At 31.4% G+C, this 23,682-nt stretch overlaps 1 protein-coding gene across 6 annotated transcripts in view; it reads right to left on the reverse strand.

The window, feature by feature from the left end:
• Nucleotides 1-3,001: 3,001 nt before the first annotated feature.
• Nucleotides 3,002-23,682, reverse strand: part of LOC143242329 (hippocampus abundant transcript 1 protein-like) — a 37,986-nt gene continuing 17,305 nt past the window's right edge. For 4 of the 6 annotated variants that reach the window (XM_076485713.1, XM_076485692.1, XM_076485700.1 and 1 more), the window contains 8 exons: nucleotides 23,559-23,673; nucleotides 18,974-19,192; nucleotides 17,748-17,861; nucleotides 15,757-15,828; nucleotides 14,842-14,954; nucleotides 14,451-14,548; nucleotides 10,871-11,061; nucleotides 3,002-8,216 (listed from right to left, as the gene is read on the reverse strand). In XM_076485713.1, the coding sequence (XP_076341828.1) occupies nucleotides 7,971-8,216; nucleotides 10,871-11,061; nucleotides 14,451-14,548; nucleotides 14,842-14,954; nucleotides 15,757-15,828; nucleotides 17,748-17,861; nucleotides 18,974-19,192; nucleotides 23,559-23,673 (1,168 nt within the window). In that variant the 3' untranslated portion in view covers nucleotides 3,002-7,970. The remainder of the gene's footprint in view (nucleotides 8,217-10,870; nucleotides 11,062-14,450; nucleotides 14,549-14,841; nucleotides 14,955-15,756; nucleotides 15,829-17,747; nucleotides 17,862-18,973; nucleotides 19,193-23,558; nucleotides 23,674-23,682) is intronic. The other 2 variants (XR_013022587.1, XR_013022583.1) reach the window with 2 other exon arrangements.

Genomic DNA, 23,682 nt, shown 5'->3' on the forward strand with positions numbered 1-23,682 from the left:
TTTTCATCTTTTTTATATTAATTTGTCCCAGTATGGCCAGGTGGTTAAGGCGCTCGATTCCTAATCTGAGGGTAGCGGGTTCGAATCCCTGTCACACCAAATGTGCTTACCCTTTCAACTGTGGGGACGTTAAAATGATACAGTTAATCCCACTTTTAGTTGGTAAAACAGTAGCCTAAGAGTTCGCGGTAAGTGGTGATGATTAGCTGCCTTCTCTCTAGTCTTACACTGCAAAACTAGGGACAGCTAGCGCAGGTAGCTCTCGTGTAACTTTGCGCGAAATTCAAAAACAAACAAACCTACATTCATTTACTTTCAGCACCTCCTTTATCAAGTAGCTCCCTCCAAGATTGTACCCTAGATCTGACACTGAAATAAAAGATTTATGATGACCAAAATGCATTGTAAAGGGGACTTACATATTTCTAGGGGATTTTCTGTTCATTAGCCCATTCCAGTTGAATGATTTTTGCCACAAAACCAAAATGAAATACAGAAGGAAACTGATTACCAAATAAACATGTTTTTCCGATAAGAGAAGAAACAAACTTAATTACATAAACAATTTTCTTAAATGTCATCCACATGGTGCTGATGCATTGACTAAAGTTTCAAAATGGAACAATACCCATATTTCTATAGTAATGTTTAAAAACTTCAGAAAAGAGCTGCTTTATTCATTGGGGCCTTTTTTATTAAACTGCATAACTGCTGAGAGACATCTATAGAAGAAAAATGCATAATCCACGTTCTTTCTAAAAAATATGAGAGGTTCATAAAGAAGCAGTTATGATATTTGAGTAAAACTTGCGAGTAGCTGTTAATATCTTATGGTAGAAATATATCATTTCACAAAATTTACGAACATGCAGTGTTAGACAGTGCAGTGTTATTATTAGATCAATTTTTAAAATAAGGTATTTAAATCAAAAGCACGGGGACTAGGGGTGTGGAAGCAACCCCTAGATTCTCATAGTTCCTCTCATATACAGGAGTTTCTATTCTGTTCATGGTTATTAGCACTCCTTCTACATAGATTATTCTATCATTAATGACGTGATTTACCATACAATAAGTTTTCATAGTGTGACGGATTTCCTCTTACATATCTATTTGATCTTATGTTTGTTTAAGTTAAATTTATATTTAGAAATGTATTTTGAAATCCCCGTTTATTCACTAAAGTTATAGAAGCCTCTTGACTGTAAAATCAACAATACATGTTTGTACGTAAACATTGGTGTATTGTTTATATTGTTACGTAAGTTGAAGTTTTGAGAAACTCTCCTCACGCCTATAAATATAACGAACTCGATCCTCCAAGGTGGATTATGTATTATAAGTTTACTATTATTGTACTATAAACCTCGTAAGCTACAACCGTGATTAACATTTTTTGATCGGAAACTTCAAATATTTGACCAGAAACGCTTATAGATTTTAAACATTGTAAACCATTTAACTTCAGAGGATTCATATCGAACATTAGTATTTTTACGATTATATTATACAACTTCAGGGATGAAAAATTCGACGTGTAATCAGCGAAGAGTGAAGAACACAGAGCTAGCTAACTCCTTATTAAGCGACTTGTACCTAAATCAGCTTGAATTAACTCGCTTATCGTGAATCCTCGATAACACACCAAGGAAGTTCCAGATCAGAAAGGTTTGGTTTGGTTTTTTGGAATTTCGCACAAAGCTACTCGAGGGCTATCTGTGCTACCCATTCCTAATTTAGCAGTGTAAGACTAGAGGGAAGGCAGCTAGTCATCACCACCCACCGCCAATTCTTTTACCAACGAATAGTGGAATTGACCGTAACATTATAACGCCCCCACGGCTAAAATGGCAAGCATGTTTGGTGCAACCGGCATTCGAACCCACGACCCTCAGATTACAAGTCGAACGCCTTAACCCACCTGGCCATGCCGGGCCTTATACCATAAAGGAGAGTTAATCGTAAAGTAACCCACGAATATAGCTGTAAAAAAATAACTAACTACACACTTGTAGGCCCTCTCAGTGGTTCGTGATCAAAATAAAAAAGTGATGACACACGTAAACAATAATAGTATTATCATTATCTCGAAAGAAAGTGAAATATAACCTGAAGAAAGAGACATAAAAAACAACAAATCGCAAAACTTAACAAATGCCAATCCATTAAGAAGTGACTAAATGTGAGGTCCACTTTGAGTTTGAAGCCGAATCCAAACGGCTGTCTGATTCTGTTCATTCGAAGTTAACTGGTCAGTTGTAACACAGTACAAATAATAATAAGAAAACACCCACGCATTTGAGTGAGAATAAATCATAACATCAGTCTTCATGATTGGAAACACTTTCTGTAAAGATTCATTTCTTTCTAGTTTGAAATAATTATAACTAAGCCAATTTTTACCTTTTATTTAAATTTCAAATAGATTTGCTGTGTAACTTTCTAAAACTCTTCATAACTTGCTGATAATCATATTTACCACATTACGTATTACCTTCTGAGCGTGCGCGGAGTTCTTGCGAGCCATACATTATATACAGCACACTCATTCAACTGCAGGGAACAGACCGTCTCACCCAACACAGCGTATCGACAATCAGTGGGTTAAACATTACATTCTTTATCTAGTCCATTAGATTTTCAAAAATTAGAAGCGTGTAGAATATAGCACTGTATTCGTCATATCCATTACGTTTTTAAAATATTTCTGTTTTCCTTTTTTTTTAATCCAACACTGTATATCAACAATATGTGTATGAACTAATTAATAACAAATCGTCCTTAAATGCACGTTCCTTAATCAGTATATTCAAAATCAAAAGTCAGTCACTCAAATATAAAGGCTTGCTAACAAACGTAAGAAATTGTTCCTATGTGTTAAATATATATGGATTTATTTCTCTGCTATTATTACTGCATCAGGAGTTTCTAAGTGTATCTAAAGTACATGTTTTATAATAATGGATCATGTAATATAAATGATCGATAAAAAGCACAACTGTAAGAACAAATTTGTTGTTCCTTTATTTGCACAACTAAATCTTAGACAATTTTAAAAGCTTAAAAACACAATACCTTTAGATTAAGTACAGATAACACCAAAATAACAAAAGCCAACCCATCAAAATCATGTACTCATATATATATATATAATGCTCTGAAATGACTTTTAGAAACCATGATCACACAACTTATGAGGTCACAAGCTACATTACAACATATGCTAACACACAACACTCACAAAATTATGGAAAAATAAAAAAGTAATAAAACCTAGAACAAGCCCATAATAACCATAACAATAAACTAGACTAACATTAGTTCACAGTTTTATATCAGCCATTTTGCAATAAAAACAAAGAATGGAAATAGGTCTTTTGTAATATCACAGTCAATTCTTTGAAATATTTCAATAATTCTATAAATGCACACATATAAGCATTTAATTAAAAACAATATATGCTCCTACCCCTTATGAATATTTTAATCTAATCCTGTTTGTTTATTAGAAATTATAAAAAATGCATTACTATAAAAATAATTAATAATTTTACCAATAAAAAGTATGGAACACAAAATGAATTTTAATGAGTTGTTCAACACAACTGTTTTCATAACATCATGAATAAGTAACTATTGCACTGGCTTCTTAAGGTGGATGAGAGGAGCTAATGTTTCATGTGTTGATTAAGAAATCTCTGGATTAAAATTTGAAATGGAAAAATAAATAAAATTTTACTGCCAATGAAGAAATATGAGTTTGTACCAAAACTATATTTAGTTTTCACATAAAATCAGTTTTACTTTTATACATTTTGATTGATTGTTTGGAATTAAGCACGAGGCTATCTGTGCTCTACCCACCACAGGTGTCGAAACCTGGTATCTAGCAGTTCTACTGGGGGTCATGCATATTTAATATTTTTTACATCTCTTCCCTTCAAACAAAAGTAGTATTTTAAAGGACAAGTATTTGAAGTTTAACGTGAAGGTTGTGAAAAAATGTTATTTCACTTGTTCCAGTTTTTTTTTTTTACTAAACCCCAATTTACAAGAGTAACTGTTGTAAAACAATACAAAAACACAATTTTATATTTCAGACAAAAGTTAATATTATTTTAAACCATTTTCACAAGTGAGTCTTGAATTATTTCACTGCGATGTTTACAGATAAACTACTTTTACAAAATAATAGAGTATGAAAAAAACATTTTAATTGTTCATTTATATGCAAAAATCGGCTCATTTGGATTGAGAAAATATTTTACATAGAAGAGCGAACAACGTTTCAACCTTCTATGTAAAATATTTTCTCAACCCAAACAAGCCGTTTTTGCATATATATTTCTCTACAAGTGGGTTTTCTCGACGTCACTGATTTTAATTGTTCAATACTTATCTGAAACCAATAAATTTTAGGAAGTTTGAAGGTGAATATCATTTTATTCACTTTAGTATACAATTTCAAACCCATATGGCAGTGTTCTAGAAAAGGACAATCAATATATGTGCCCATGGCAGTAGGATTACCACCTCAACAGCTCTGATACTAAGAAAGCTTTTGCTGATGTTTGATAACTTCAGGCACTTTCATCAAGTCGACCCTGAAGGAAGCTATATTTAAAAAAAACAAACAATACTGATGCAATATAAGGAGAAACTCAGATTGCATTCTTATCCAAAAGACAAAGTTCCATTGTAGTATTGAATAAAGAAAAATTATATAATACATATAAAAGATGGGAATCCTACACAGCAATGAAAGAGTTAAGAAAGTTATGATAACTAAAATAATTTTACTCACTGTATAAATGCCCCATTTTGCCTGCTGAGCAAGAAATTACCAGTTCTATTTGACTTCTAGACATGTTTACATTTTCTAGTAATGTGAATAAAAACCTCTAATTTAGCTCTCTGCACAAAGCTATACAAAATTTTGAGCAATCAATATAAAACAAAGTATAAAAGTAACAAAATAAAACAACTTATAATAGTGTAGTGTTGAGTGACACACACATAAAGAATTAAAAGTTTAAGAAAAAACAAAGCTGGATTTTTAGTGAAAAATAAATACTAGCTGACACTAAGGCTGATTGAAGCAATTAAAAACATTCTAATTGTGCTATCACTTTCCAGACACATACAGTAGTTTTAAGTAATGTATTTCTGTTTGGCTGAATGTAAATTGTCCCGTCTTAAAGTTATGGTTTTAGATAGGTGGAGAAAGGCAGTTTACCTTTCTCTCAAAGAAAAGGAAAAATGTAATCCAGTAACATAATAGGTTTAGTGATGTAGTTAGTTGGTTCTATTTATATACTTAATTTCCATAAACAATAACCATAACATCTTTTGTCAGAATACTGATGAATGGTTGTTGTACTCAGCAATTTATGTGGCCCCCTATATTAAATTATTAATTACTATTAGATACTGATTAGCAAAAGAAACAATATATAAACTAACCTATATATAACTATATATAACCTATAAACTAATATTACCTAGTAATATTAATATTTTTTAAAAAGTAATTAATTAGCAATCAGGTTTTGATGATTATACAAGATACTAATCAAAACAACAACTGATATTCAATACTTGTCGGAAAACATTTCAGAATGACTACACTGTTACTTGAGGTATATTTTAAAAATATATCAGCATACACAGTCCTAAATATATTTTTGCAATATTCTTTGGGTTTGGTATATTCTTTAAAAAAATATGTAACATTCTTCCTTTTCAACTAACAGAATCAATACTGCACAAAATACTCAAAACTAAATTATTGTGGAACTTAAGATAAATTATTACAGATGGATAGTTGCACAGTTTGAAGTTCTGGCTACATATTTCTGTACAACAGTAGTTTGATTAGAATTATAACTCTTTCTACATGATAGTTGGTCAAGCTCACCCACAAATTACTTGCTAGTATACAGCAACAGATCACTGGAAATGCTATCAAATGTTATGAACAGATCCTTTTATTTTGTGATTTTAACACAGTGTTACATGAGCAAGGTAATACTATTTATTTTTAATGTCTGATCACTGAGTTAAAAAAATACTAAGCTTGGAAAATGGACCAAGATGTGTGTGTGTTTAGAGAGAGAAACACATCTAATGCATTTTAGTAAGAGAGGTATCTGAAAATTTATGACTCACGTGGCAGTAGAGTTTTAACATCCATAAAGTTTGACCTCTATTTGTAAGCCTAAAATATGGAAGAAAGAAAAAAAATCTATTGCATAAACGGGTATTTAAGTTCAAAACACCTCGAATCTGGAACTATCATTTAAAATCTGCAGAGAGTTATGAAAGGATAGTTGCTGTTAATGAAGTATAAGAAAAACCAAACAGAGTGACAGGTAAGAGTGATGTAAGAACATACCTACTGAAGTTAAAATTCCAGCCTCCATGTGAACAGTACATTAAAATTTGTACGACCAGGTTAAAATTGTCTACTGTTAAACAAATGAAAAATGCACTTTTCTCTACAAAGTCCACAAAAAAGTAGTAATAAACATATCCAATAAATCTGGGCATTATAGAGATAAATAGCTCACAGAGCTAGATGAATGGTTATAAATACTCAGTATTCTACTTAAGATGTGCCAATCACAAAAGATTACCACCATTTTTCAGTATAATAACTTTTAATATTCTAATACATTTTCTCTTATGTCATTACTCTAACTTTATTATACTGTTTCTGTAGGTATGTGACCATCGTGAGGCCTGGCTTTATTTTCATGTCACCCTTTCCACCTTCAGTGGTATAGCTGTTGTAAACTGTTTTAAATTTTAATTCTGTTTCATTACAGTGATTACATTTCCTTAATTAATTGCACACTTTAATAAGTACGTTTAAATGCGAGACACAGTGGGTAAGAGCATCCATATCTGTTCTTAATTTTTCAATTAATTGTTTTATCAATCCAAATATCAGGCTTGTGAATACAGGTTAAATTTGATATATGGTCTACTTTTAATATAGATCTCTCTCTGTTACTATGTACCTTTTACAATGTAATTCTGTTTTATTTTTATGTTTGACACCTTGTTTTGTTGTTTAAATAATTGTTTTAAAGCATCAAAGGTTAAAAAAAATCTATTCTTATGCTCACTTTCTCTTACATGCAAAGTTAACTGAAATTGAAAAGTCAAAAATAAATTAATAAATAGTTTGTAAGGCATGAGATATAACACTGAACATGATATAAATGGACTTTTTAAACTAATCTACAATGTTTCTGTATAATTATCTGTATTTTTCCTTGACAGTTCAAGTACACATAAGAGAAACTAGCAACAGTAACCATTCAATGACAATAAAAATAATCTTTCTTTTCATTATCCTTCACTACTACTAACAAAGCTAACAGCTGCATGTATCTGAAACACAGAGAAGACTGATCAACCTTATCTGGAATCAAACAGAAAAGCCTATGACATGATAGGCTGGTACGTAGTCAGCACTCGTTCTGAAAACTCAACTGGAATAATTAATATTTCATACAATTACCTACTATGTTAATTATGGACAAAAGTAATGTTACTGAAGTCATGTGCTATTTCAAAACCTCATTCTAAAAACAAATAAACGACTACAATAATTTTTGTTGGTTTTTAAACATAACAATATCAATTATCGTATAAACGTATGGAATTTAATATATTCCCTTTATTAAAGCAGAAACTTCTGATGAACTGCTATTATCACAAACATATTGAATAGACTATTAAAGTACAATGTCTTCAGAAAATTTACAATTAATTTATTTTTTAAATATATGTATATATGCTTTTGTTATAAAAGAATTTGTGATTTCAAACCACATCAATCCCTTACTTTTTTTTTCATAACTCTGTACTATGTACAGTGCAACCTTCTTTCATTTACCTAAGTACAGTTTCCAAAGTAAGAACAGTACACAACAATTTCTTGCAATAAGAAAAATAACTGGTTATAAAGGTTCCATATCATGTAAAAGTGGTTGCATTCCATCTGTTCGTTTATGAACTACATCATTAAGAAATGAATCATCGGAGGTCACACTTGAGTTTGCAGCTCCAGAAAGGGAAGAATGCCGATGATGTGAGGGACAGCGAGTACTGTTACCAAGTGGATAAGGCTCAGGAATGAAGGCAGCAACTAGCAGGGCTACCATCACCAGGAAAGCTCCAAACACAAAAGGTGGCCCAGGAACCAACTGGTAACAAAGATGTGAAATGTCACTGCAATGGATCCTTATGATTGTAGAAGTATTATTATTCAAAATAAACATAAAAATCCTTTTATTAAAGTTAGGTTTTGACTAAGAAGTAAAAGCTTTAATTAGATAGATATGCCAGCCTAAAATTCATAAAAGAAAACAGAAAATTTAAGACAGAGTTTATTAATTTTGACAGCAATTTGTGAGCAATAATATCATCATAACAAACTTTTATTTCAACTGAAGTATTGTATCAACAAATACTTTCCAATCTTTCCTTTATGAAATTTATTTATTGTAGTCCTACAGTAATTTAAATAGTAAAAGCTATATACACAAAAATGGAGTGTTATGACAGACCAATTAAGTATTAGACCCATAACAGCATCTTTATGTCCTACCAATATATTATTAAATGCTATACAAATCCAATTTGTTTCAATAGAAAATATTATCCAAGTATGTTATTTATTCCCACAAACCTTGTGCAGGAACATCTCTCTTTTGATTTCAGTTGAATAATAAATTAAAAAAAAAAAACATTTCTTGTAATTCATAAATACTAATTAAACTGAAATTTCATTCATGTTTATTTAGTTAACAAATAAAAACTAGATCAAAATCATGTAAAATAGAGGATTTGAGTACACATTACAAAACTTTTTTTTCAGAATTCCTTAATCTAATTACATTTTTTGCAATTTTTATTGAATAAGATTAACATGTACAGAAGTTATAATATTATTTTCTAGGTTTTGCTAAATAATTAAGACTTTATATAGTAACATCACATAATTGTAAGTTTTCTCTCTGACAATAACATATCATGATAAGTAAAACTGTCAACATTTGTTTGTTTTTTACAGCTTTTATTTTCAGCTTTCTGAAGCTCATCAGTTTATAGTCAGGGAGGATAACTTTTATGTTTATTTATTTATTGCACACAGTAACATAAAAGTCATTCTGTACTTATCCGAGCAGCAGTAGTAACAAGAAAACGGGTTTATTAAGTGCTTATATTTATTAATAGAAACAGTCCAACAGTTGGTATCAAAATATAACCACTCAATCAAACAAAGGTACCTGAATGTTCAGTTTAAGTTTGAGAGGTTAAAAGTAAGGAGACACACAACAAGAATTTCCAGAACTAGATATTCCAGTAAGACTGAAACGTTCTGAAAGATGTGTTGCTGTAATACAGGCAAACTTGTATTTATTTTACAGAACTTCAGTGAAAGTAATAGTTGTAATGTATCACATGGTTAATTGATTTCTAAGGCAAGTTTTCAGTGTATATTAAGATGAAGAAATTTTTTCCTTTAACTCTATATTATGTAGGAACATGGTATATATGTGTGTTCTTCATCAATTTACTTGCATGGTTTGTGTTAGATGTATGGATGTTTGTTGATTTTAGATATTTCCACAAAGCTAAATTAGAGATAAAGCAGACAGACAAGAGCACCCACTGCCTACTAATCTATTTGAATAATGAGATTTGGCCATTGCTTCTATGATGTACCCATAGCCTCAAAGTGTGAAGAATGATTCTGAAGTGATGAAATGCAAACCATGAACCCTCAGATTCATAGTTTGACATGATAACCATCAAGCCATGCAAACAACCTATTCCCCCCAAATGTCAATGTTTCATTTTACCTGGTAGACATACTGTGACCAGCAATCTAGCCAGCCAAGTGTTAAGTTTGTGATTGAGATGCTTTTTCTAAAAGAAATACTGTAAATAACAAAAGTTTTAACTAATCTTTCAAAATTACTTGTGTGAAAACAACATTTAAGTCTCAAAATGTTCCTAGCAAATACATTATTATAGTAAAAAACAATGAAATACTGAATATTTTAAAGTCTTATAGCACTGTTGAAAACTTGTTGTTTGAAATTTACCATTTAAATATTATTCTCTGAATATTTTATATCAATTAAACAACAGTAGTTGGAACAAAAAACTTTCAAAAGTATCTTCATGGATATTTTGGAATTAGTTAAGAAATTAGGATTTGTTCTGTACGAGTTTTTGCAATTTCTTTTTTACTTTTTGATATTTAATCTAGTATTTCATTTCTTTTGACATTTTTGTAGTTCACAAGAACTCAGGAAGATACTATGATGCTAATTTCAATTAGAACAGTGGTTCTTAAACATTTCAGGCTCGTGTACCACTTTTTAGTTTTGCAAAGTTATGAACCCAGACCTAACTAAAAATAAAAGAAATTATATTTTTAACACTTACCCATTAATGCAACAAATACAATTGTTTCTAGCATGATTGACAAATATCTGATATCATTTTCGTCAATTTTAAGGGAAGAATATATCAGTGAGTCAATGTAAGTAGAAAGTGAAGATAGTAGCACATATGTAAAGCTCAGACAGGGCTTAGTTCAAATTTTATGATATTTTATGTTGTGTACCATTGACATTAGCTTCATTTTTACTATCAGCAGTTGCATACCACAGTTTGAGAATCCCTGGATTAGAATGTTAATCTTTATTTGTACATTATGTATTAAATTAAAATTAAATAAAGTCAAATATTCTTACTTTCATCACTAAAAACCTCGAATTCTTCATGAATTGACATTTTTCAAAATGGTTTCACACACATACTTACAGTAACTACTACACAGTACCTGTGCATCTTCTGGATTTAGAAAGTAAGTGATATTGGAGGATATTCTCTTTTGAGTATTAATGAGTGATTTTTCCAAGTTGGTTTCATCATTCAGATCCACGTGAAATAGATAAAAGATGAAACCATAAACAGCCGGTCCTAAGCCATTACACAATCCTCTCATTCCTGTTATCATACCTTGGGCTACACCTGTTAAAGTGTGGAAACAATTGTTTACTTATATATATATATACACATTTTTTTTATTACTATAAAACAAATTACAAATGATATTCTCAAGGTTTTATGTAACTTTAATAAACGTACACGGTGCTTGTCAATTGGTAATTTAGGCATTGTACACTTGCAATTTGTAATGGCCTTTGCTCACTTTTTCTTTTGAATGAGGACCTTATGCTCAAAGGTCATTGTACTAAAGAAAACAACTGGAACAATTTGTTACAAATGTAAACCATATAATTACACTACATAAATTTAGTGCTTTTGTGCCTTGGATGCAAAATATGCATGTTTATAATACTATATATTGTAAGACTATTAGTCATTCAACATGTAGTTAAACACCATAATAGAATCAAGTCAGTGTGGTGCTTTATCAACAAATTATTTCAAAATGAAATCATGAAACATATCCTATCTATCTTCTTTAACACTCCTACGAAAAGACATTTCTAGTCCTGATTTCTCCAATCATAGTAGATAGGGACAGTATCCTATCCATTCATCTTCATTTAAATACAAAATTATTAGCCTAATATTAATAACCTTTCAGATTAGGCCCCACTTTTCGACTTAGTTGTTGCACAATTTTAATGTCAGATTTTAGAAACTTCGTAATTTCTATACTTAGCTCTATTCATTTGTAAGGCAAGAATGAAATATTTCAGCCACTTGATAAATATAATTATAATAATTAAACCCCAATATTCCATTTCAAAATTTTAAACTGAACAAGAAATAAAACAACAACAGCCTATGTGAGTAAAGATATTTCAAACGTTCACTTATAAGTCATACAACTACAAGCTTTTTTCTTTTTTATCTGTAGCTACAGAACATTATTGGGACTTTTAATTTTATCTAATAAGCAACATTGATACAAGAAAGGAAAAACAAACTGGTATATATTCTATAAACACCGAGAAAAACATTTCCCAGTACAGCTAATTACACACTGATCTTCCATCTCAACTTGTACCTAGCACTGATTCATTTTCAATACTTTAACATCCAGCTACTATGAAGCAGATCAAATGTTAAATGAACACAGAAATAATCATATAATAAATCATATAATACAAACTGTGCAGAGGAGGGAAATAGTCAATAGTCTATACCTTTATGAAACCAAACAAGTTCAGAAATACTGTCACTCATTTTAAAGTTACAAAGAATTAACTTCTGAAACTCCACAAGTTTTAACATTCTTCCTCAACCAATAAGTAGTATTGGGTTTTAGTATTATTTTATTGCATGTTTGAAAATAATACTGTCTTAAAAATATTTATTAATTATATATAAAAGAAAAAGAATTGTAAAATACATGTTTTTTACATATCCATTTAAAAAAAGGCAAAAAATAAAAAAACTGAAAAGTAATTTGTTTTTTAAGAGCCAGGAAATTTCAAGGTTGGATGATGAGAAAACTTGTTATTTGTAGTAACGTTTCTTTCCCTACACATTCAAACCATTTCCAGATTTAAAATTTCATGTTTATAATCATTGTTTCACCATTGTGGACCATAATTTAAATCTCTACCACTGTTATTCGAAATGAAAAATAAGTCTATTGTAGGAATGCAGCAATGGTTAAAAACAGAGTAAGAAACTATTTTAGGATTCACCCCAAAATAGTCAATAATATGTATGTTTGCTTTGTAATTATTTTTTAACTCCAGATTTAGCACTGTGGAGTTGAAATGGGTTGAGTACTGGTAATAAGAGGTTCTAACTTGTAAGTATTAACCTCAATATTTAGTTTCTGCTTTAGGAATATTTTAAATATTCACACAGGGAATACTCTAAAATCCAAGTTTGTTCATTTAAAGCTTATATTCCACTGGATGTTATGTAGGTCTGGATCTTTGAGAAAATGTTTTTATGAATAATAGGCTTAACATTTAACTGACAATACAGTTATTCTTTAGAAACTTGTATATGAAAAGGAATAAAAGAGTGTTTTATTCATTTTTCAGTTTATATTATCTTTACTAAAGAAAGCCTGCAGTAAATGATTCAAAACAACAGACAGAGTTGATGGGGACAATTACGTTTTTAATTTATCATTAAAATTTGGAGTAGAAAATCTGTGATACTTTTTTTTATCAAGATTAATTTGTATTTCTAACTTTTAGCCTTCTAGGCTTACTATTCCTTTGGATACAGCAAGGTCTGAGGAAGTGATATTAGATATAGAAGTGCAGATACATAATTCCACATTTTGTGTTTTCAGTTCTCCCAAACAAAGACTGATTGAACAACTGGTAAAACTTAAAATATTTTAATATATAATGTGGATCTTATTTACTGTAATATCTTTACAGCATTTAACATATAATACAGCATTTCGATTACAAAATGCATGGCAGGAGTTTTGATTTGTTTTGTTGTTAAACCCAAAGTTAGAAAATGGGTTATATGTACAAGAATTTTGAGTTGGTAAATTACCAAGAAGTAGAAAAGAGATAGATGCTGCGTATATCAGCTTGAATTGAGTATTACTACCAAAAAAATTTTCAAGAGATTAATGGTGGGAAAAGAGCCTGTGCCATACTCCTCAAGTTAGGTCGGCAGATGTTATAGATATTTAAGTTGGGTACTTGATAATAAAAATAAAAAAATCCCAAAATTATAATAATATAAAAACATACACAATAATAGTAGATTAAAAAAAAAAGTAAAAGCAGTTGCTCTTTTGTGGTCAATGGTTTGGAATTAGGGTCAACAGTTCCCACTACCAGGATTGTGCACTGATAACTAGATGAAGGAAAGCATGTGCTTTGGCCAGTACTTAACTACTTAAGTGCACAAGTCAATTAATCACTGTTTTACTACTATGGACTACAATCTAAACCTATATCACCTTAAAGTATCTTATTTAGAAGTGGAAACTAAAAGCATATTTCAGGATTGTCTAGGATGATACCAGAACACATTTTTTTTGAGATTTACTCCTGCACATTCTATTTTTCTAACAGTCAAACTATTTGCCTGCCTCAGTATGTGAGTATTTATGTGTGTGTGTAACTACTCCTTCTTTCCGATCATAAGTTTAACAGCTGTAAGATAGGTTGACAATAACCTATGAAAAGAGGTTATTTTTAAATATATTTTCCAGCTGTTAACGACATTTATATTTGATTTTTAACGTCTGCTCTGCAAAAGGAGATAAAAGTAACAAATATTGTGTGTGTGTGTACCTAAAAAACAACAGTGGTAATTGACAGAATTTTAAACCACACAAGGAAAGTTCAGTGTTCCCTTATAGTGATTAAAACATAATCATAAATATTACTGAATTTAAAAAAAGAATACTTTGGTAACAATAATAAACACCAAAATACAGCAAAAACAGTTACCTTGTTTATCATCTTCAGCATGTGTTGAAACAAAGGCACTAATAGCAGGGTAAGTTATGCTACATAATGATGCCAGACCACCAGCAGCCCACATCATCCTAACAAAATAAGAACTACGTATATCAGTACAGATATTTACAACAACAAATATAGTCTGGTATTTTAATCAATATTGTGTTGTCTTAACTTCTTTCAAACACTTTCAGTAGAGTAATGGTGAACATTCCAAAGCTTTGAGATGAGTGAGAGATCTGAACAAAATATATCTACTATCCCAAAATGTAAATTCAATTAGATTTTTGAGAAGATTAAATAAACACCGTGTACGATCACATTTCTCAAATGTTATTATTTTTAATGTTAAAAGAAGAGAGGAAAGTCTTCAACTTACCACTTTTGAGAACCAAAACCATACCACATTAACTGCAGCATTTCAAAGAAAAGTCCAATCATAATAGTGTTTTTATTCCCCAGTGTTTTCATCAACATTGTCAATATAACTGTCTACAGAGAGAAAAGTGCTATTTATAAACATGCACTATCAGCAACTGTGCAGAATGTGTAAGTTGTATATGTTGAGAGAATGTCTATGAGAAAAACAACACATGACCAATATAAAAGTGAATAATTTAGTTCTTAAATCAACACAGTCAGTGTAATATACGATAACACCATTATCATGTATAGAATCTACTAATGAGAACAACCCAGAAAACTTTGAATTTATTTTTAACAAACCAAGTTAATAACATACCATTTTATGGAAAATAACATCATTCTCACATACAGAATCTAGTAGTGAGAATATGAAGTAATCAAATAAATTACAAAAGTTCTAGCTTTTATTAGAGCAGGAAAGAATGGTATCCAATAACCTTCTAATACATAAAATAAATGAACTTAACTTTAACTTCATTATATGAATGCATTATACAGGTTACAGATTACATTTTAGTCATTTTGTTTAGTATAGATGGCAGCTCTATCAAGGTCTAGAAGTTACATATTCATTTGTGTGTTTAGATAAGTCACTGGATAAACTAAGATATATTCGATAATTGTTTGATAATCAAACAGAACTTATTTTGGTACTTATCACAATGAGTACAATGGAAACTTCTGCTAAAAAGTAAGTAATAAAAGTGACATAAAATTAAGATGCTTGATGTTGTTGTGGATTAATTATTCTGGAAGATACATTTCTTCACTTCTTTAAAATAACAAATAAGTATAACTGAAAAAAAAGAATGAAAAACAGACTAGTCATGACTGGTTGTGGGGGGTTTCATAAGTAATAGTTCCTCACTTGTGCCACGACGGAGAGTAGACCAACAATGGCAATAAATAAGGCAACCTCTTCGGCTGAAAATCCCATGACCTGCATAAAGTAAAGCTCTTTACATTAACTCATACCATGTTTAATGTAATACATTATTTAAGCAAACTACCAAAAGCTATTTTAAAAACCTAAGAATAATCTCAGCAAAACTGTACTAAACTCAGCTGATCAACTTATGTCAACGTTGAAATTTCTGTGACCAAAGAAACCTTCCTAACAAATTACTCTAGTTTGCACTTAAGGCTAAAGAAAAACTATTTCAGGTTAAAAAGATAGATAAAAATTGGGAATTTAAAAACCTCCAAATACACATCATAAAATAAAGTTGGGAAACAATGCTGAAGATAATGTAATGTTATTTATTAAAACTACAAATCTCTATATTGACTCCAGCAAATGTAATTCCAGGTAACAGCATGGAACCTGGATAGGGTTTTGTAGTTTGAGTAAGTAGTGTCTAGAGTATTTTCAGCCTTGTTTCCTTGTTTTTTTTATGATCTCTATTTGTAGATTTTTTAACCCCCCAATATTTATTTATTTTGTTTTCTGGCACACATTTTTATGCTCAACTACAGGTGCTTGATATGGTAGCTAACTTTATACATTGTAATGATAGTAAATATAGTTGATATGATACATGATGATTTATTGTAGCTATTGACTACTTGCTCACATTTTTTCAAGATGTAAAATGTTAAGCTGCAGATGGAGATTGTTACAGAGGTTTGTTTGAGATTACAGTGAGCATTTATAGTTTCTGTGCAACTAAATTCTCTGTATATAATGCATAGCAATGGGCAAACATACACCTAGACCAAGATACAATTTCCACTTAGCTAGTGTAAAATTTTACCAGTAGAAAAGTAAACTTTTCAAATAAAATATATGAAGTAAAACATTGCTTTAAATAAATCTTTACATCTTTTAAAGTAATTATTCTACAAATGTGTGAGTGTAATTATATTTAATATTATATCAATTTTTTTTACTCCTTCCATTCATGTATAATAGTGATTGGCTCCAAAAAGACACCAGTTGTATAGTGTTCAAAGCACTGAGTAATTACATGCAAGGGTCACCTATTTTTCACCTATTATTAACCGATAATTCCTGTTTTACTCTGTACTTAAGCTTTCTACTTAAGGGAGCTAACTTCAAATGGGTAATGATATGATTTACACTAGAATTATGTTACTTTTTTTTTTAGCTTGTGTAAAATATAGAAGAAACTAATTGACTTTTCAGTACCCTACAACCTTTACAGTACCTGATGCAGTATTCTACAAAAGGTTTCTTTGCAATATAGCTGGTAAGAGAATAACAGTAAGAAGAATTACAAAAGAGCCATTTTGATTAAATTTTCTTTTCCTTCTAAGCCTAACGTGTCATTTTTCTCACACATTTGTATATGTGTATAGTCTTAGCTGTCAATAATAAAGTCTTAAAATGTTGTTTGAACTAAATCTTTACTGTTTAAGATATTTTGTAGCCTGAACATTCTTGTGAGGTTTTGTACAGTTTCCTTCAATCTCTGTTATAAACACTATGGTTCACTATAATTACATTAAATGTAATCATAAAAGTTATGGGCAATGTAATTTTCATGGAACATGTAATTATTTCCATGTTAATATAACTAATTTTTTCATTCTCAATTTCAATGAAATCTTCCCTTCTACTGAATGAAAGCACAACCAAACTTTCACAATATTTGCAAAACGTTTTCTGAAGAACATATCCCCAAATTCTTCTACATTGTACCTGTTTTTAACAAGAATGACTTACTTTAAAATTTTAACCTTCTCATTGTTTGGGTTGTAAAATGAATGACACCACATATGTAAAACCTGTTGTTTCAATAACAAAGATACAATGTTACATGTTTTTGGTTTAAAGTTATTTGAATTAAATATTGGATTTTTAACAGAAACTCCAGTAAGTTCAACATTAATACTTACTAGTCTCAGGTAAACGAAAAAACATGAGTATTGGCCAGCCTCAGGAAGATACGAAAGAAATACTGCTGTACAGAGCATGAGAATCATTTGATCTTTTCCAACCTTCTTAAGTGCCTTAAAAATAGACAACAAATTAACACTTACATGTACAATAAATAAAATAAAACACTTTATATGTACAACCCATGGGAAAAATGGAGAGAAATCTTTGTAGAAACTGAATAGAAGCTAGTTACTCCAATTTTGAAAATAGATAGCAGTAATCTAAAGTAATATGAATTTTTTATATTTTTTTTTACCAAGGATATGTTTTAGTTCAATATACTGATTGCATAGAACATCAGTAATTTTGTACAAAATTGAACACAGTGGATAAAACAATCTCACTAAAAATAAAGACTTTACAGCTTGCCCATGCAACAAACTGGCACTGACTTTTCTATCTTCTGTTATTTAAACAAAAACATTCTCCCAACTTAAGAAATGGGAAAATCTTTTTATGGGTTGTATACATACATAAGAATCAGCTGAACTGATTTGTATAAAATCCATTTGAAGTTAATAATACAAACAATACAAACTGATCAAATTGGTTATAAAACATCACACTGTTTAAAGGACAGCTTGAAGGGGGGGTATGTAAACTTGTTGGTTAGACTCAGGCTTTGGTGAAAGCTTATTGGTAACTGTACAAAGAACTGTTGTACGATGTCAGTCACTTTAGCACTGAAGAAAAAAAAAGTAAAATTTACCTCAGGAAATTTAATGGGCAAATATAAACTGTCAAGCAGATTTATTTATCTATTTGAAATTTAATTTAAAAATGCTTTAAATGAGTATATTGTCCACAATAGTCTGACAGTATGGTTGTGTTTTTTGTACTACTTTTAAAACATTCAGATATTATTACTTTCTTAGGTGACCACTGCAGGATGGCATTTATATTTTTCTTTAACAGCATTAACTTGGTTGCAAATTAAATGTCAAAACCACTTTTCTTGTAACCAGCAATAACTAAATAATAACATTAATTGTCTAAAACAAAAAAATTTGTTTGTTGATACCATTTGTATAAATTTAGTATCAATTTTGTATTGCCAGAAATAGTTGATAGTATTAATTTGAAAACTAAAGTATTAAAACTAAGAAAAACTTTTCAGATAAAACTACAACTTTGGTACAATTTTTTACAACACTTAAAACAATACCAATAACTGAAAGCTTACAGAAAAAGGATCTGCATTTTCCCAGGAAATGCTAGTTCCCCATGATGACGGCCTTAGCTTCTCTGGTAAAGATTCTGGTACTGCGACCAAAATAAAAAATACATCAAGTAGTGCTATTGCAGATGCTAATACCACCACTAGATTATCGCTGTAAACCTGCGACAGGTAAGCTCCTAAAGCAGGACTTGTGACTAGGCTTGCTGCAAATGTGGCAGAAACCTGTGAAAAACAAAAGCATTAACTATGCATAAGAAATTCTTTTTTTTCACTTTTTAAGTATGAATAGCTTACTTTTGATATATTCTGATATTTTTAGGTATACAGGAGACAATTTTAAAACAATTCTGGTGTTTGAAGTTGTCCCTGTTAGCTTAAATCTTAATAGTTTTCTCTAGAAAATAATAATAATATATATTTGTATCTCTTCTTTTGAGAGTTTGCTTTCTTTGTATTTTCTGTCATTTTACAAAGACATGTTACAAGACAGACTTTTTATAAAGTTTACTGTAACCTCAAAAGAGATGCAGGGGTAGAAATATTCTAAATTTTCAGCAGGACACATGTCCTGCTGGACATTTGAAATTTTAGCAGGACACCTCAAAATTGTCACCAGACATTACCGAAAACAAGAAATCAAGTAGAGACAATTATTATATAAAACAGAATCATTTTATTTATGTCACTGAAACATTATTTCAAAGCAAGTGGCAACAAGCTTTGTATCCATTAAAAATGACACATCAATCAAACTGGTAGATTTAGTCATCCAGCACTAAGACATCAGCTGATGTAGAATCAGTATCTCTATTGTCTCTATGTGTGTGAGTTCCATGTGGACTCACAAATTGTCTGTTTTTTACTGTCCTTCCACCAGGATTCTACAGACTTGCACAGTAATTCTGTGCTTGCAAGATCACAGGTCTTATTCTTAGCTAATTTTATTGTCATCAAGTCATTAAAAGAATCATTTATTAGTTTGGACTGCCAGTCATCCTTAATAACTGCCATCTGTGAAAATCTATGTTCTGGTTCAGCAGAAAACACGGAAATCACCTGCATGAGGCATACCAAGGCCAACACTGTTGATCCATGGAAAGGTTTACCGTTCTCAACAGTAATTTGACTTAACATGTGGGCCTACAATCTACTAGCCAGGGACTCATCTTATTTGGCAAATCTTGTGGCTTTGAGCAGTGTCTCATGTAAGTCAACTTGGCAAATATCAACTGCAATGTTGAAACCCTTAGCTTTTAGCAGAGCACCAAAGTGGTCCAATAGTGTCTGGAGTTCATTATGGCCACAAGATGACAATGCTTCCTTGCTTTTAGGCCAGTAGCTTGGTTCAAAGATTTGAAAGGCACCAATAAAATCCTTATCAAATTCTTCAAATCTCTCATTCAGATATGTGACAATTTTACCTATGAAAATGGCAGTTTCTTCAGCCACAGATTGAGCAACTGTCTCTTTAGTGGCACTTTCTGAACCTCTGGCCCTTGTCTGACCACTAATAGCAATCACCTTTCCTCTAAGTAACCACTTGCCAGTTTGTTCACATGTTGTGAGCTCTTTAACAATTTTCTGGGATCTCTCAACATGATTCAGATTGCTCAGCTTCTCTTTGCAAACAGCAAGTTTGTCAGAAATAATGTTCACAATAGCAGAATTGTCTTGCATTTTGAGACTAAGAGATGTCAAAACAGGCAGAACTGCCAAGAGTATGTCCATGTTCAGGATGAATTTAAGGCTTGTCAAAGCACTGTATAATCCTGCAGCTTTCTGTCAATGTTCCCCTTTGTTATGCAGTTTTACTTGATACAAATGCTCCGCTAAAGCTGGCCAGTTATGATGCACTGACTCCAGAGTGTGCTCTTTGTAGGCCACTCACCGGGTTCCTGTCCCTTTTGTTGGCTTTACCAGCTTCTTTGAGGCCAGCCCAGCTCTGTGGCAAATTGTCATAAAACTTTCATAGGTTTTCTAAAAAGGTTTGGATACTATCAAGGTAAGGGATGCCCTTGATGGTCTTCTTTACTGCAAGTTCTAATCTGTGACTAACACAGTGAATCCCTATCAAATAAGGTTTTTGCACCTTCAATCTGTTAACAAGTCCTTTATTTGTGCCAAAACAGACAGCTGCCCCATCAGCTGTCAGGCATACAATTGATTCAAGCCAGTCGGGAAACTTGTCATATATGGACAATGCTGCAAGTACAAAAATTAGTACCCAATAGTAGTTACTTTCTGTAAACAAAAAACAAAAAAAACAACAAAATGTAAATTTGTACTTTGGAAAATTCAATTGCTCCATTATCTATTATGCTAGTTGTGCTAGGTTAAGCTCCAATTCTGGAAGTGGTAAATATATGGTTCTTCTTGGTTTAAATCAATTGAAAAATGCTTGAGTTTTCACTGATGTATATCAATAATGGAATGACTATGTAAACCTGAATTAAAACACAAATGTACATGAAATATTGTTCATTATAATTTTTCTTAATTAGGAATTCAGGATAAATCTAGAAAATTCTCATCCCAGGTAATTAAGAAACCTTTACCTGAATTTAGTGCCTGTAGCAAGTGTTTAGAATCAGCCTTCTCAACTGACTGCAGACACAGGAAGTGGGTTACTGGGTAACAGTCACTGTCTAAGTATCTTACATAGACTATCTCCTACTCAATTTTGGCAGTGTCTGTTGAGCCGTCAGTCATAATGCCAAAGAATAATGAGGTGTGCAGACGAGATCTGACATTAATTCTAATTCTTTCTGCAATATATTTCGTAAAGATAACTGCTTGTTTGTCATTGGCATAATGTTCTGTTAAGTTCATACCAAAGTTGTGCTCCTGCAGCAACAGAAGCTCTTGAAAATCACTGAATGGTTTGGCATTCAAAGCCATATAAAGGGCAGTCCTTAACAGCACAAGCAAACAATCTTTCTCAGTCTGGTTAAGTTTTGTTTTGCTCAATTCTTTCATCATGAGAGTTAAATCAGGTGTTTCTTTTGCTGTCTTAGCTTGACAACTTGGACTGTGGATGCGACTGATTTCATGCTCCTTAACAGCACTTGCTCTCAGGTTGGAAGAACCTGTTATGAAGGTGTTCTTCTGCCTTCCACTACTTTGGTCATATTCCTGACAAATTGAGCAAAACATCAGTCAGGTAGCATTATTATACTCCAGCCATGGTCGGCCTATATTCCATTTATCCTGGAAACGACAAGTAGGCTTAGCGCCAGTACTAGCAGTAACAGTTTTTGCTTTAACACTTGGGCTTGGGTCAACAAGCTTGGGTTTTTTCACTCGGGGTTCCATAGTATTGTCTTCTGATTCATTAGTCTTGCTCGTGAAGCTAAACTGAAATAGATTTGGCAGTCATGTGACTATCCGGGACGGCATGGATAAGGCGACCTAAAAAGCACATTTTGTGAGCATTCACAACCGTTTTTTAAAAATTTGCTTTATTTATTTGTCTTAAATTAAATCTTAAATTTTGCAAGTTATTTTCCACTCATTATAGAACATACTTTTAAGCAAAATCTTTGAGCCGTGCATACAGCCTCACTTATTTTTGAAGGGACGATGTATTTGTGTCTGATATGTTAGAAATATGACCACTGGTCACAATGTCCAGTGATAGATGGGAAAGTGCCGGTCAAACTTGATTTTTTAACAGACATGTCCGGCTTTAAATAGAAAATTTTGAACCCTGGAGATGCATTAACTTAGGCAAACTCTATCCAGCAAACATAACTTGGTCATTGGTTATATTTTTCAGTGTTTGATTATTTCTATAAGCTCATCATTGGAATGGTTTCATTAACATGTTTCTTTGGGTAAAACACACACATACACAAAATATATAAAGATATATTGGCAGTATTTTGCGTTGCAGCAATAGCTGCCATGAGCAGTTAACGTCAGTGGAAAAAAGAGTGACTTCAAATTTTAAGTTAACTGAAAGTAATGTTTGAAAACTTTGAAATATCATACACATTTGTAGGGACTGATCTTTCACTTGCATTTTGTTTAAACACTTTGAGCATTTTCTTCTCTAACAATGTCACATCAGCACAACTTGAAGGCAGGTGTGATATTCAAGGATTAATTACTTTCAACATTATTCACACTACTTACTGCCTTTCTGTCTTTGACATACCATTTAGCTGATGGAATGTGAAACAGAATAATAATACAATCCACTTGTATTGAAACAGAATAATAATACAATCCAATTATGTTGAAAGAACAAAGATTTTATTTTGTTGAAATAACTTGAGTAATTAAAAGGTTTGAAGAGATATTTGGACAAAAAGAAAGTCAGACGAAGAACTTAAAAAGAGCTGAAATTCCTAAGTTTGATGACTGCAGTTTGTCAGGTCATTCTTTTTGATGTAAACTGAATAAATGATATTTATGATATATAATCTACTATTGCTCTCAGAGACAAATTTCTAAGTAATTCAAGACATGTTGATAGTTAAGTTAAGTATACCTAATCTTGTAAGTATACCTAGGCTAAACAAGTTCATCCTACAAAACTGCTTGTCTTATAAAACACCTATATCTCTATTATAGTTTAACAACTTACCAAACCATATGCAGAACTTCGTTCATGCTCTTCTGTCACGTCTGCCACATATGCAAATACAACAGAAAAAGTAACAGCAAATATACCCGATATGGAGATCATAGCAAAGTACCACCTACAGATA

Source organism: Tachypleus tridentatus, chromosome 2 (genome assembly GCF_004210375.1).
Source record: "Tachypleus tridentatus isolate NWPU-2018 chromosome 2, ASM421037v1, whole genome shotgun sequence".
Lineage (NCBI taxonomy): Eukaryota > Metazoa > Arthropoda > Merostomata > Xiphosura > Limulidae > Tachypleus > Tachypleus tridentatus.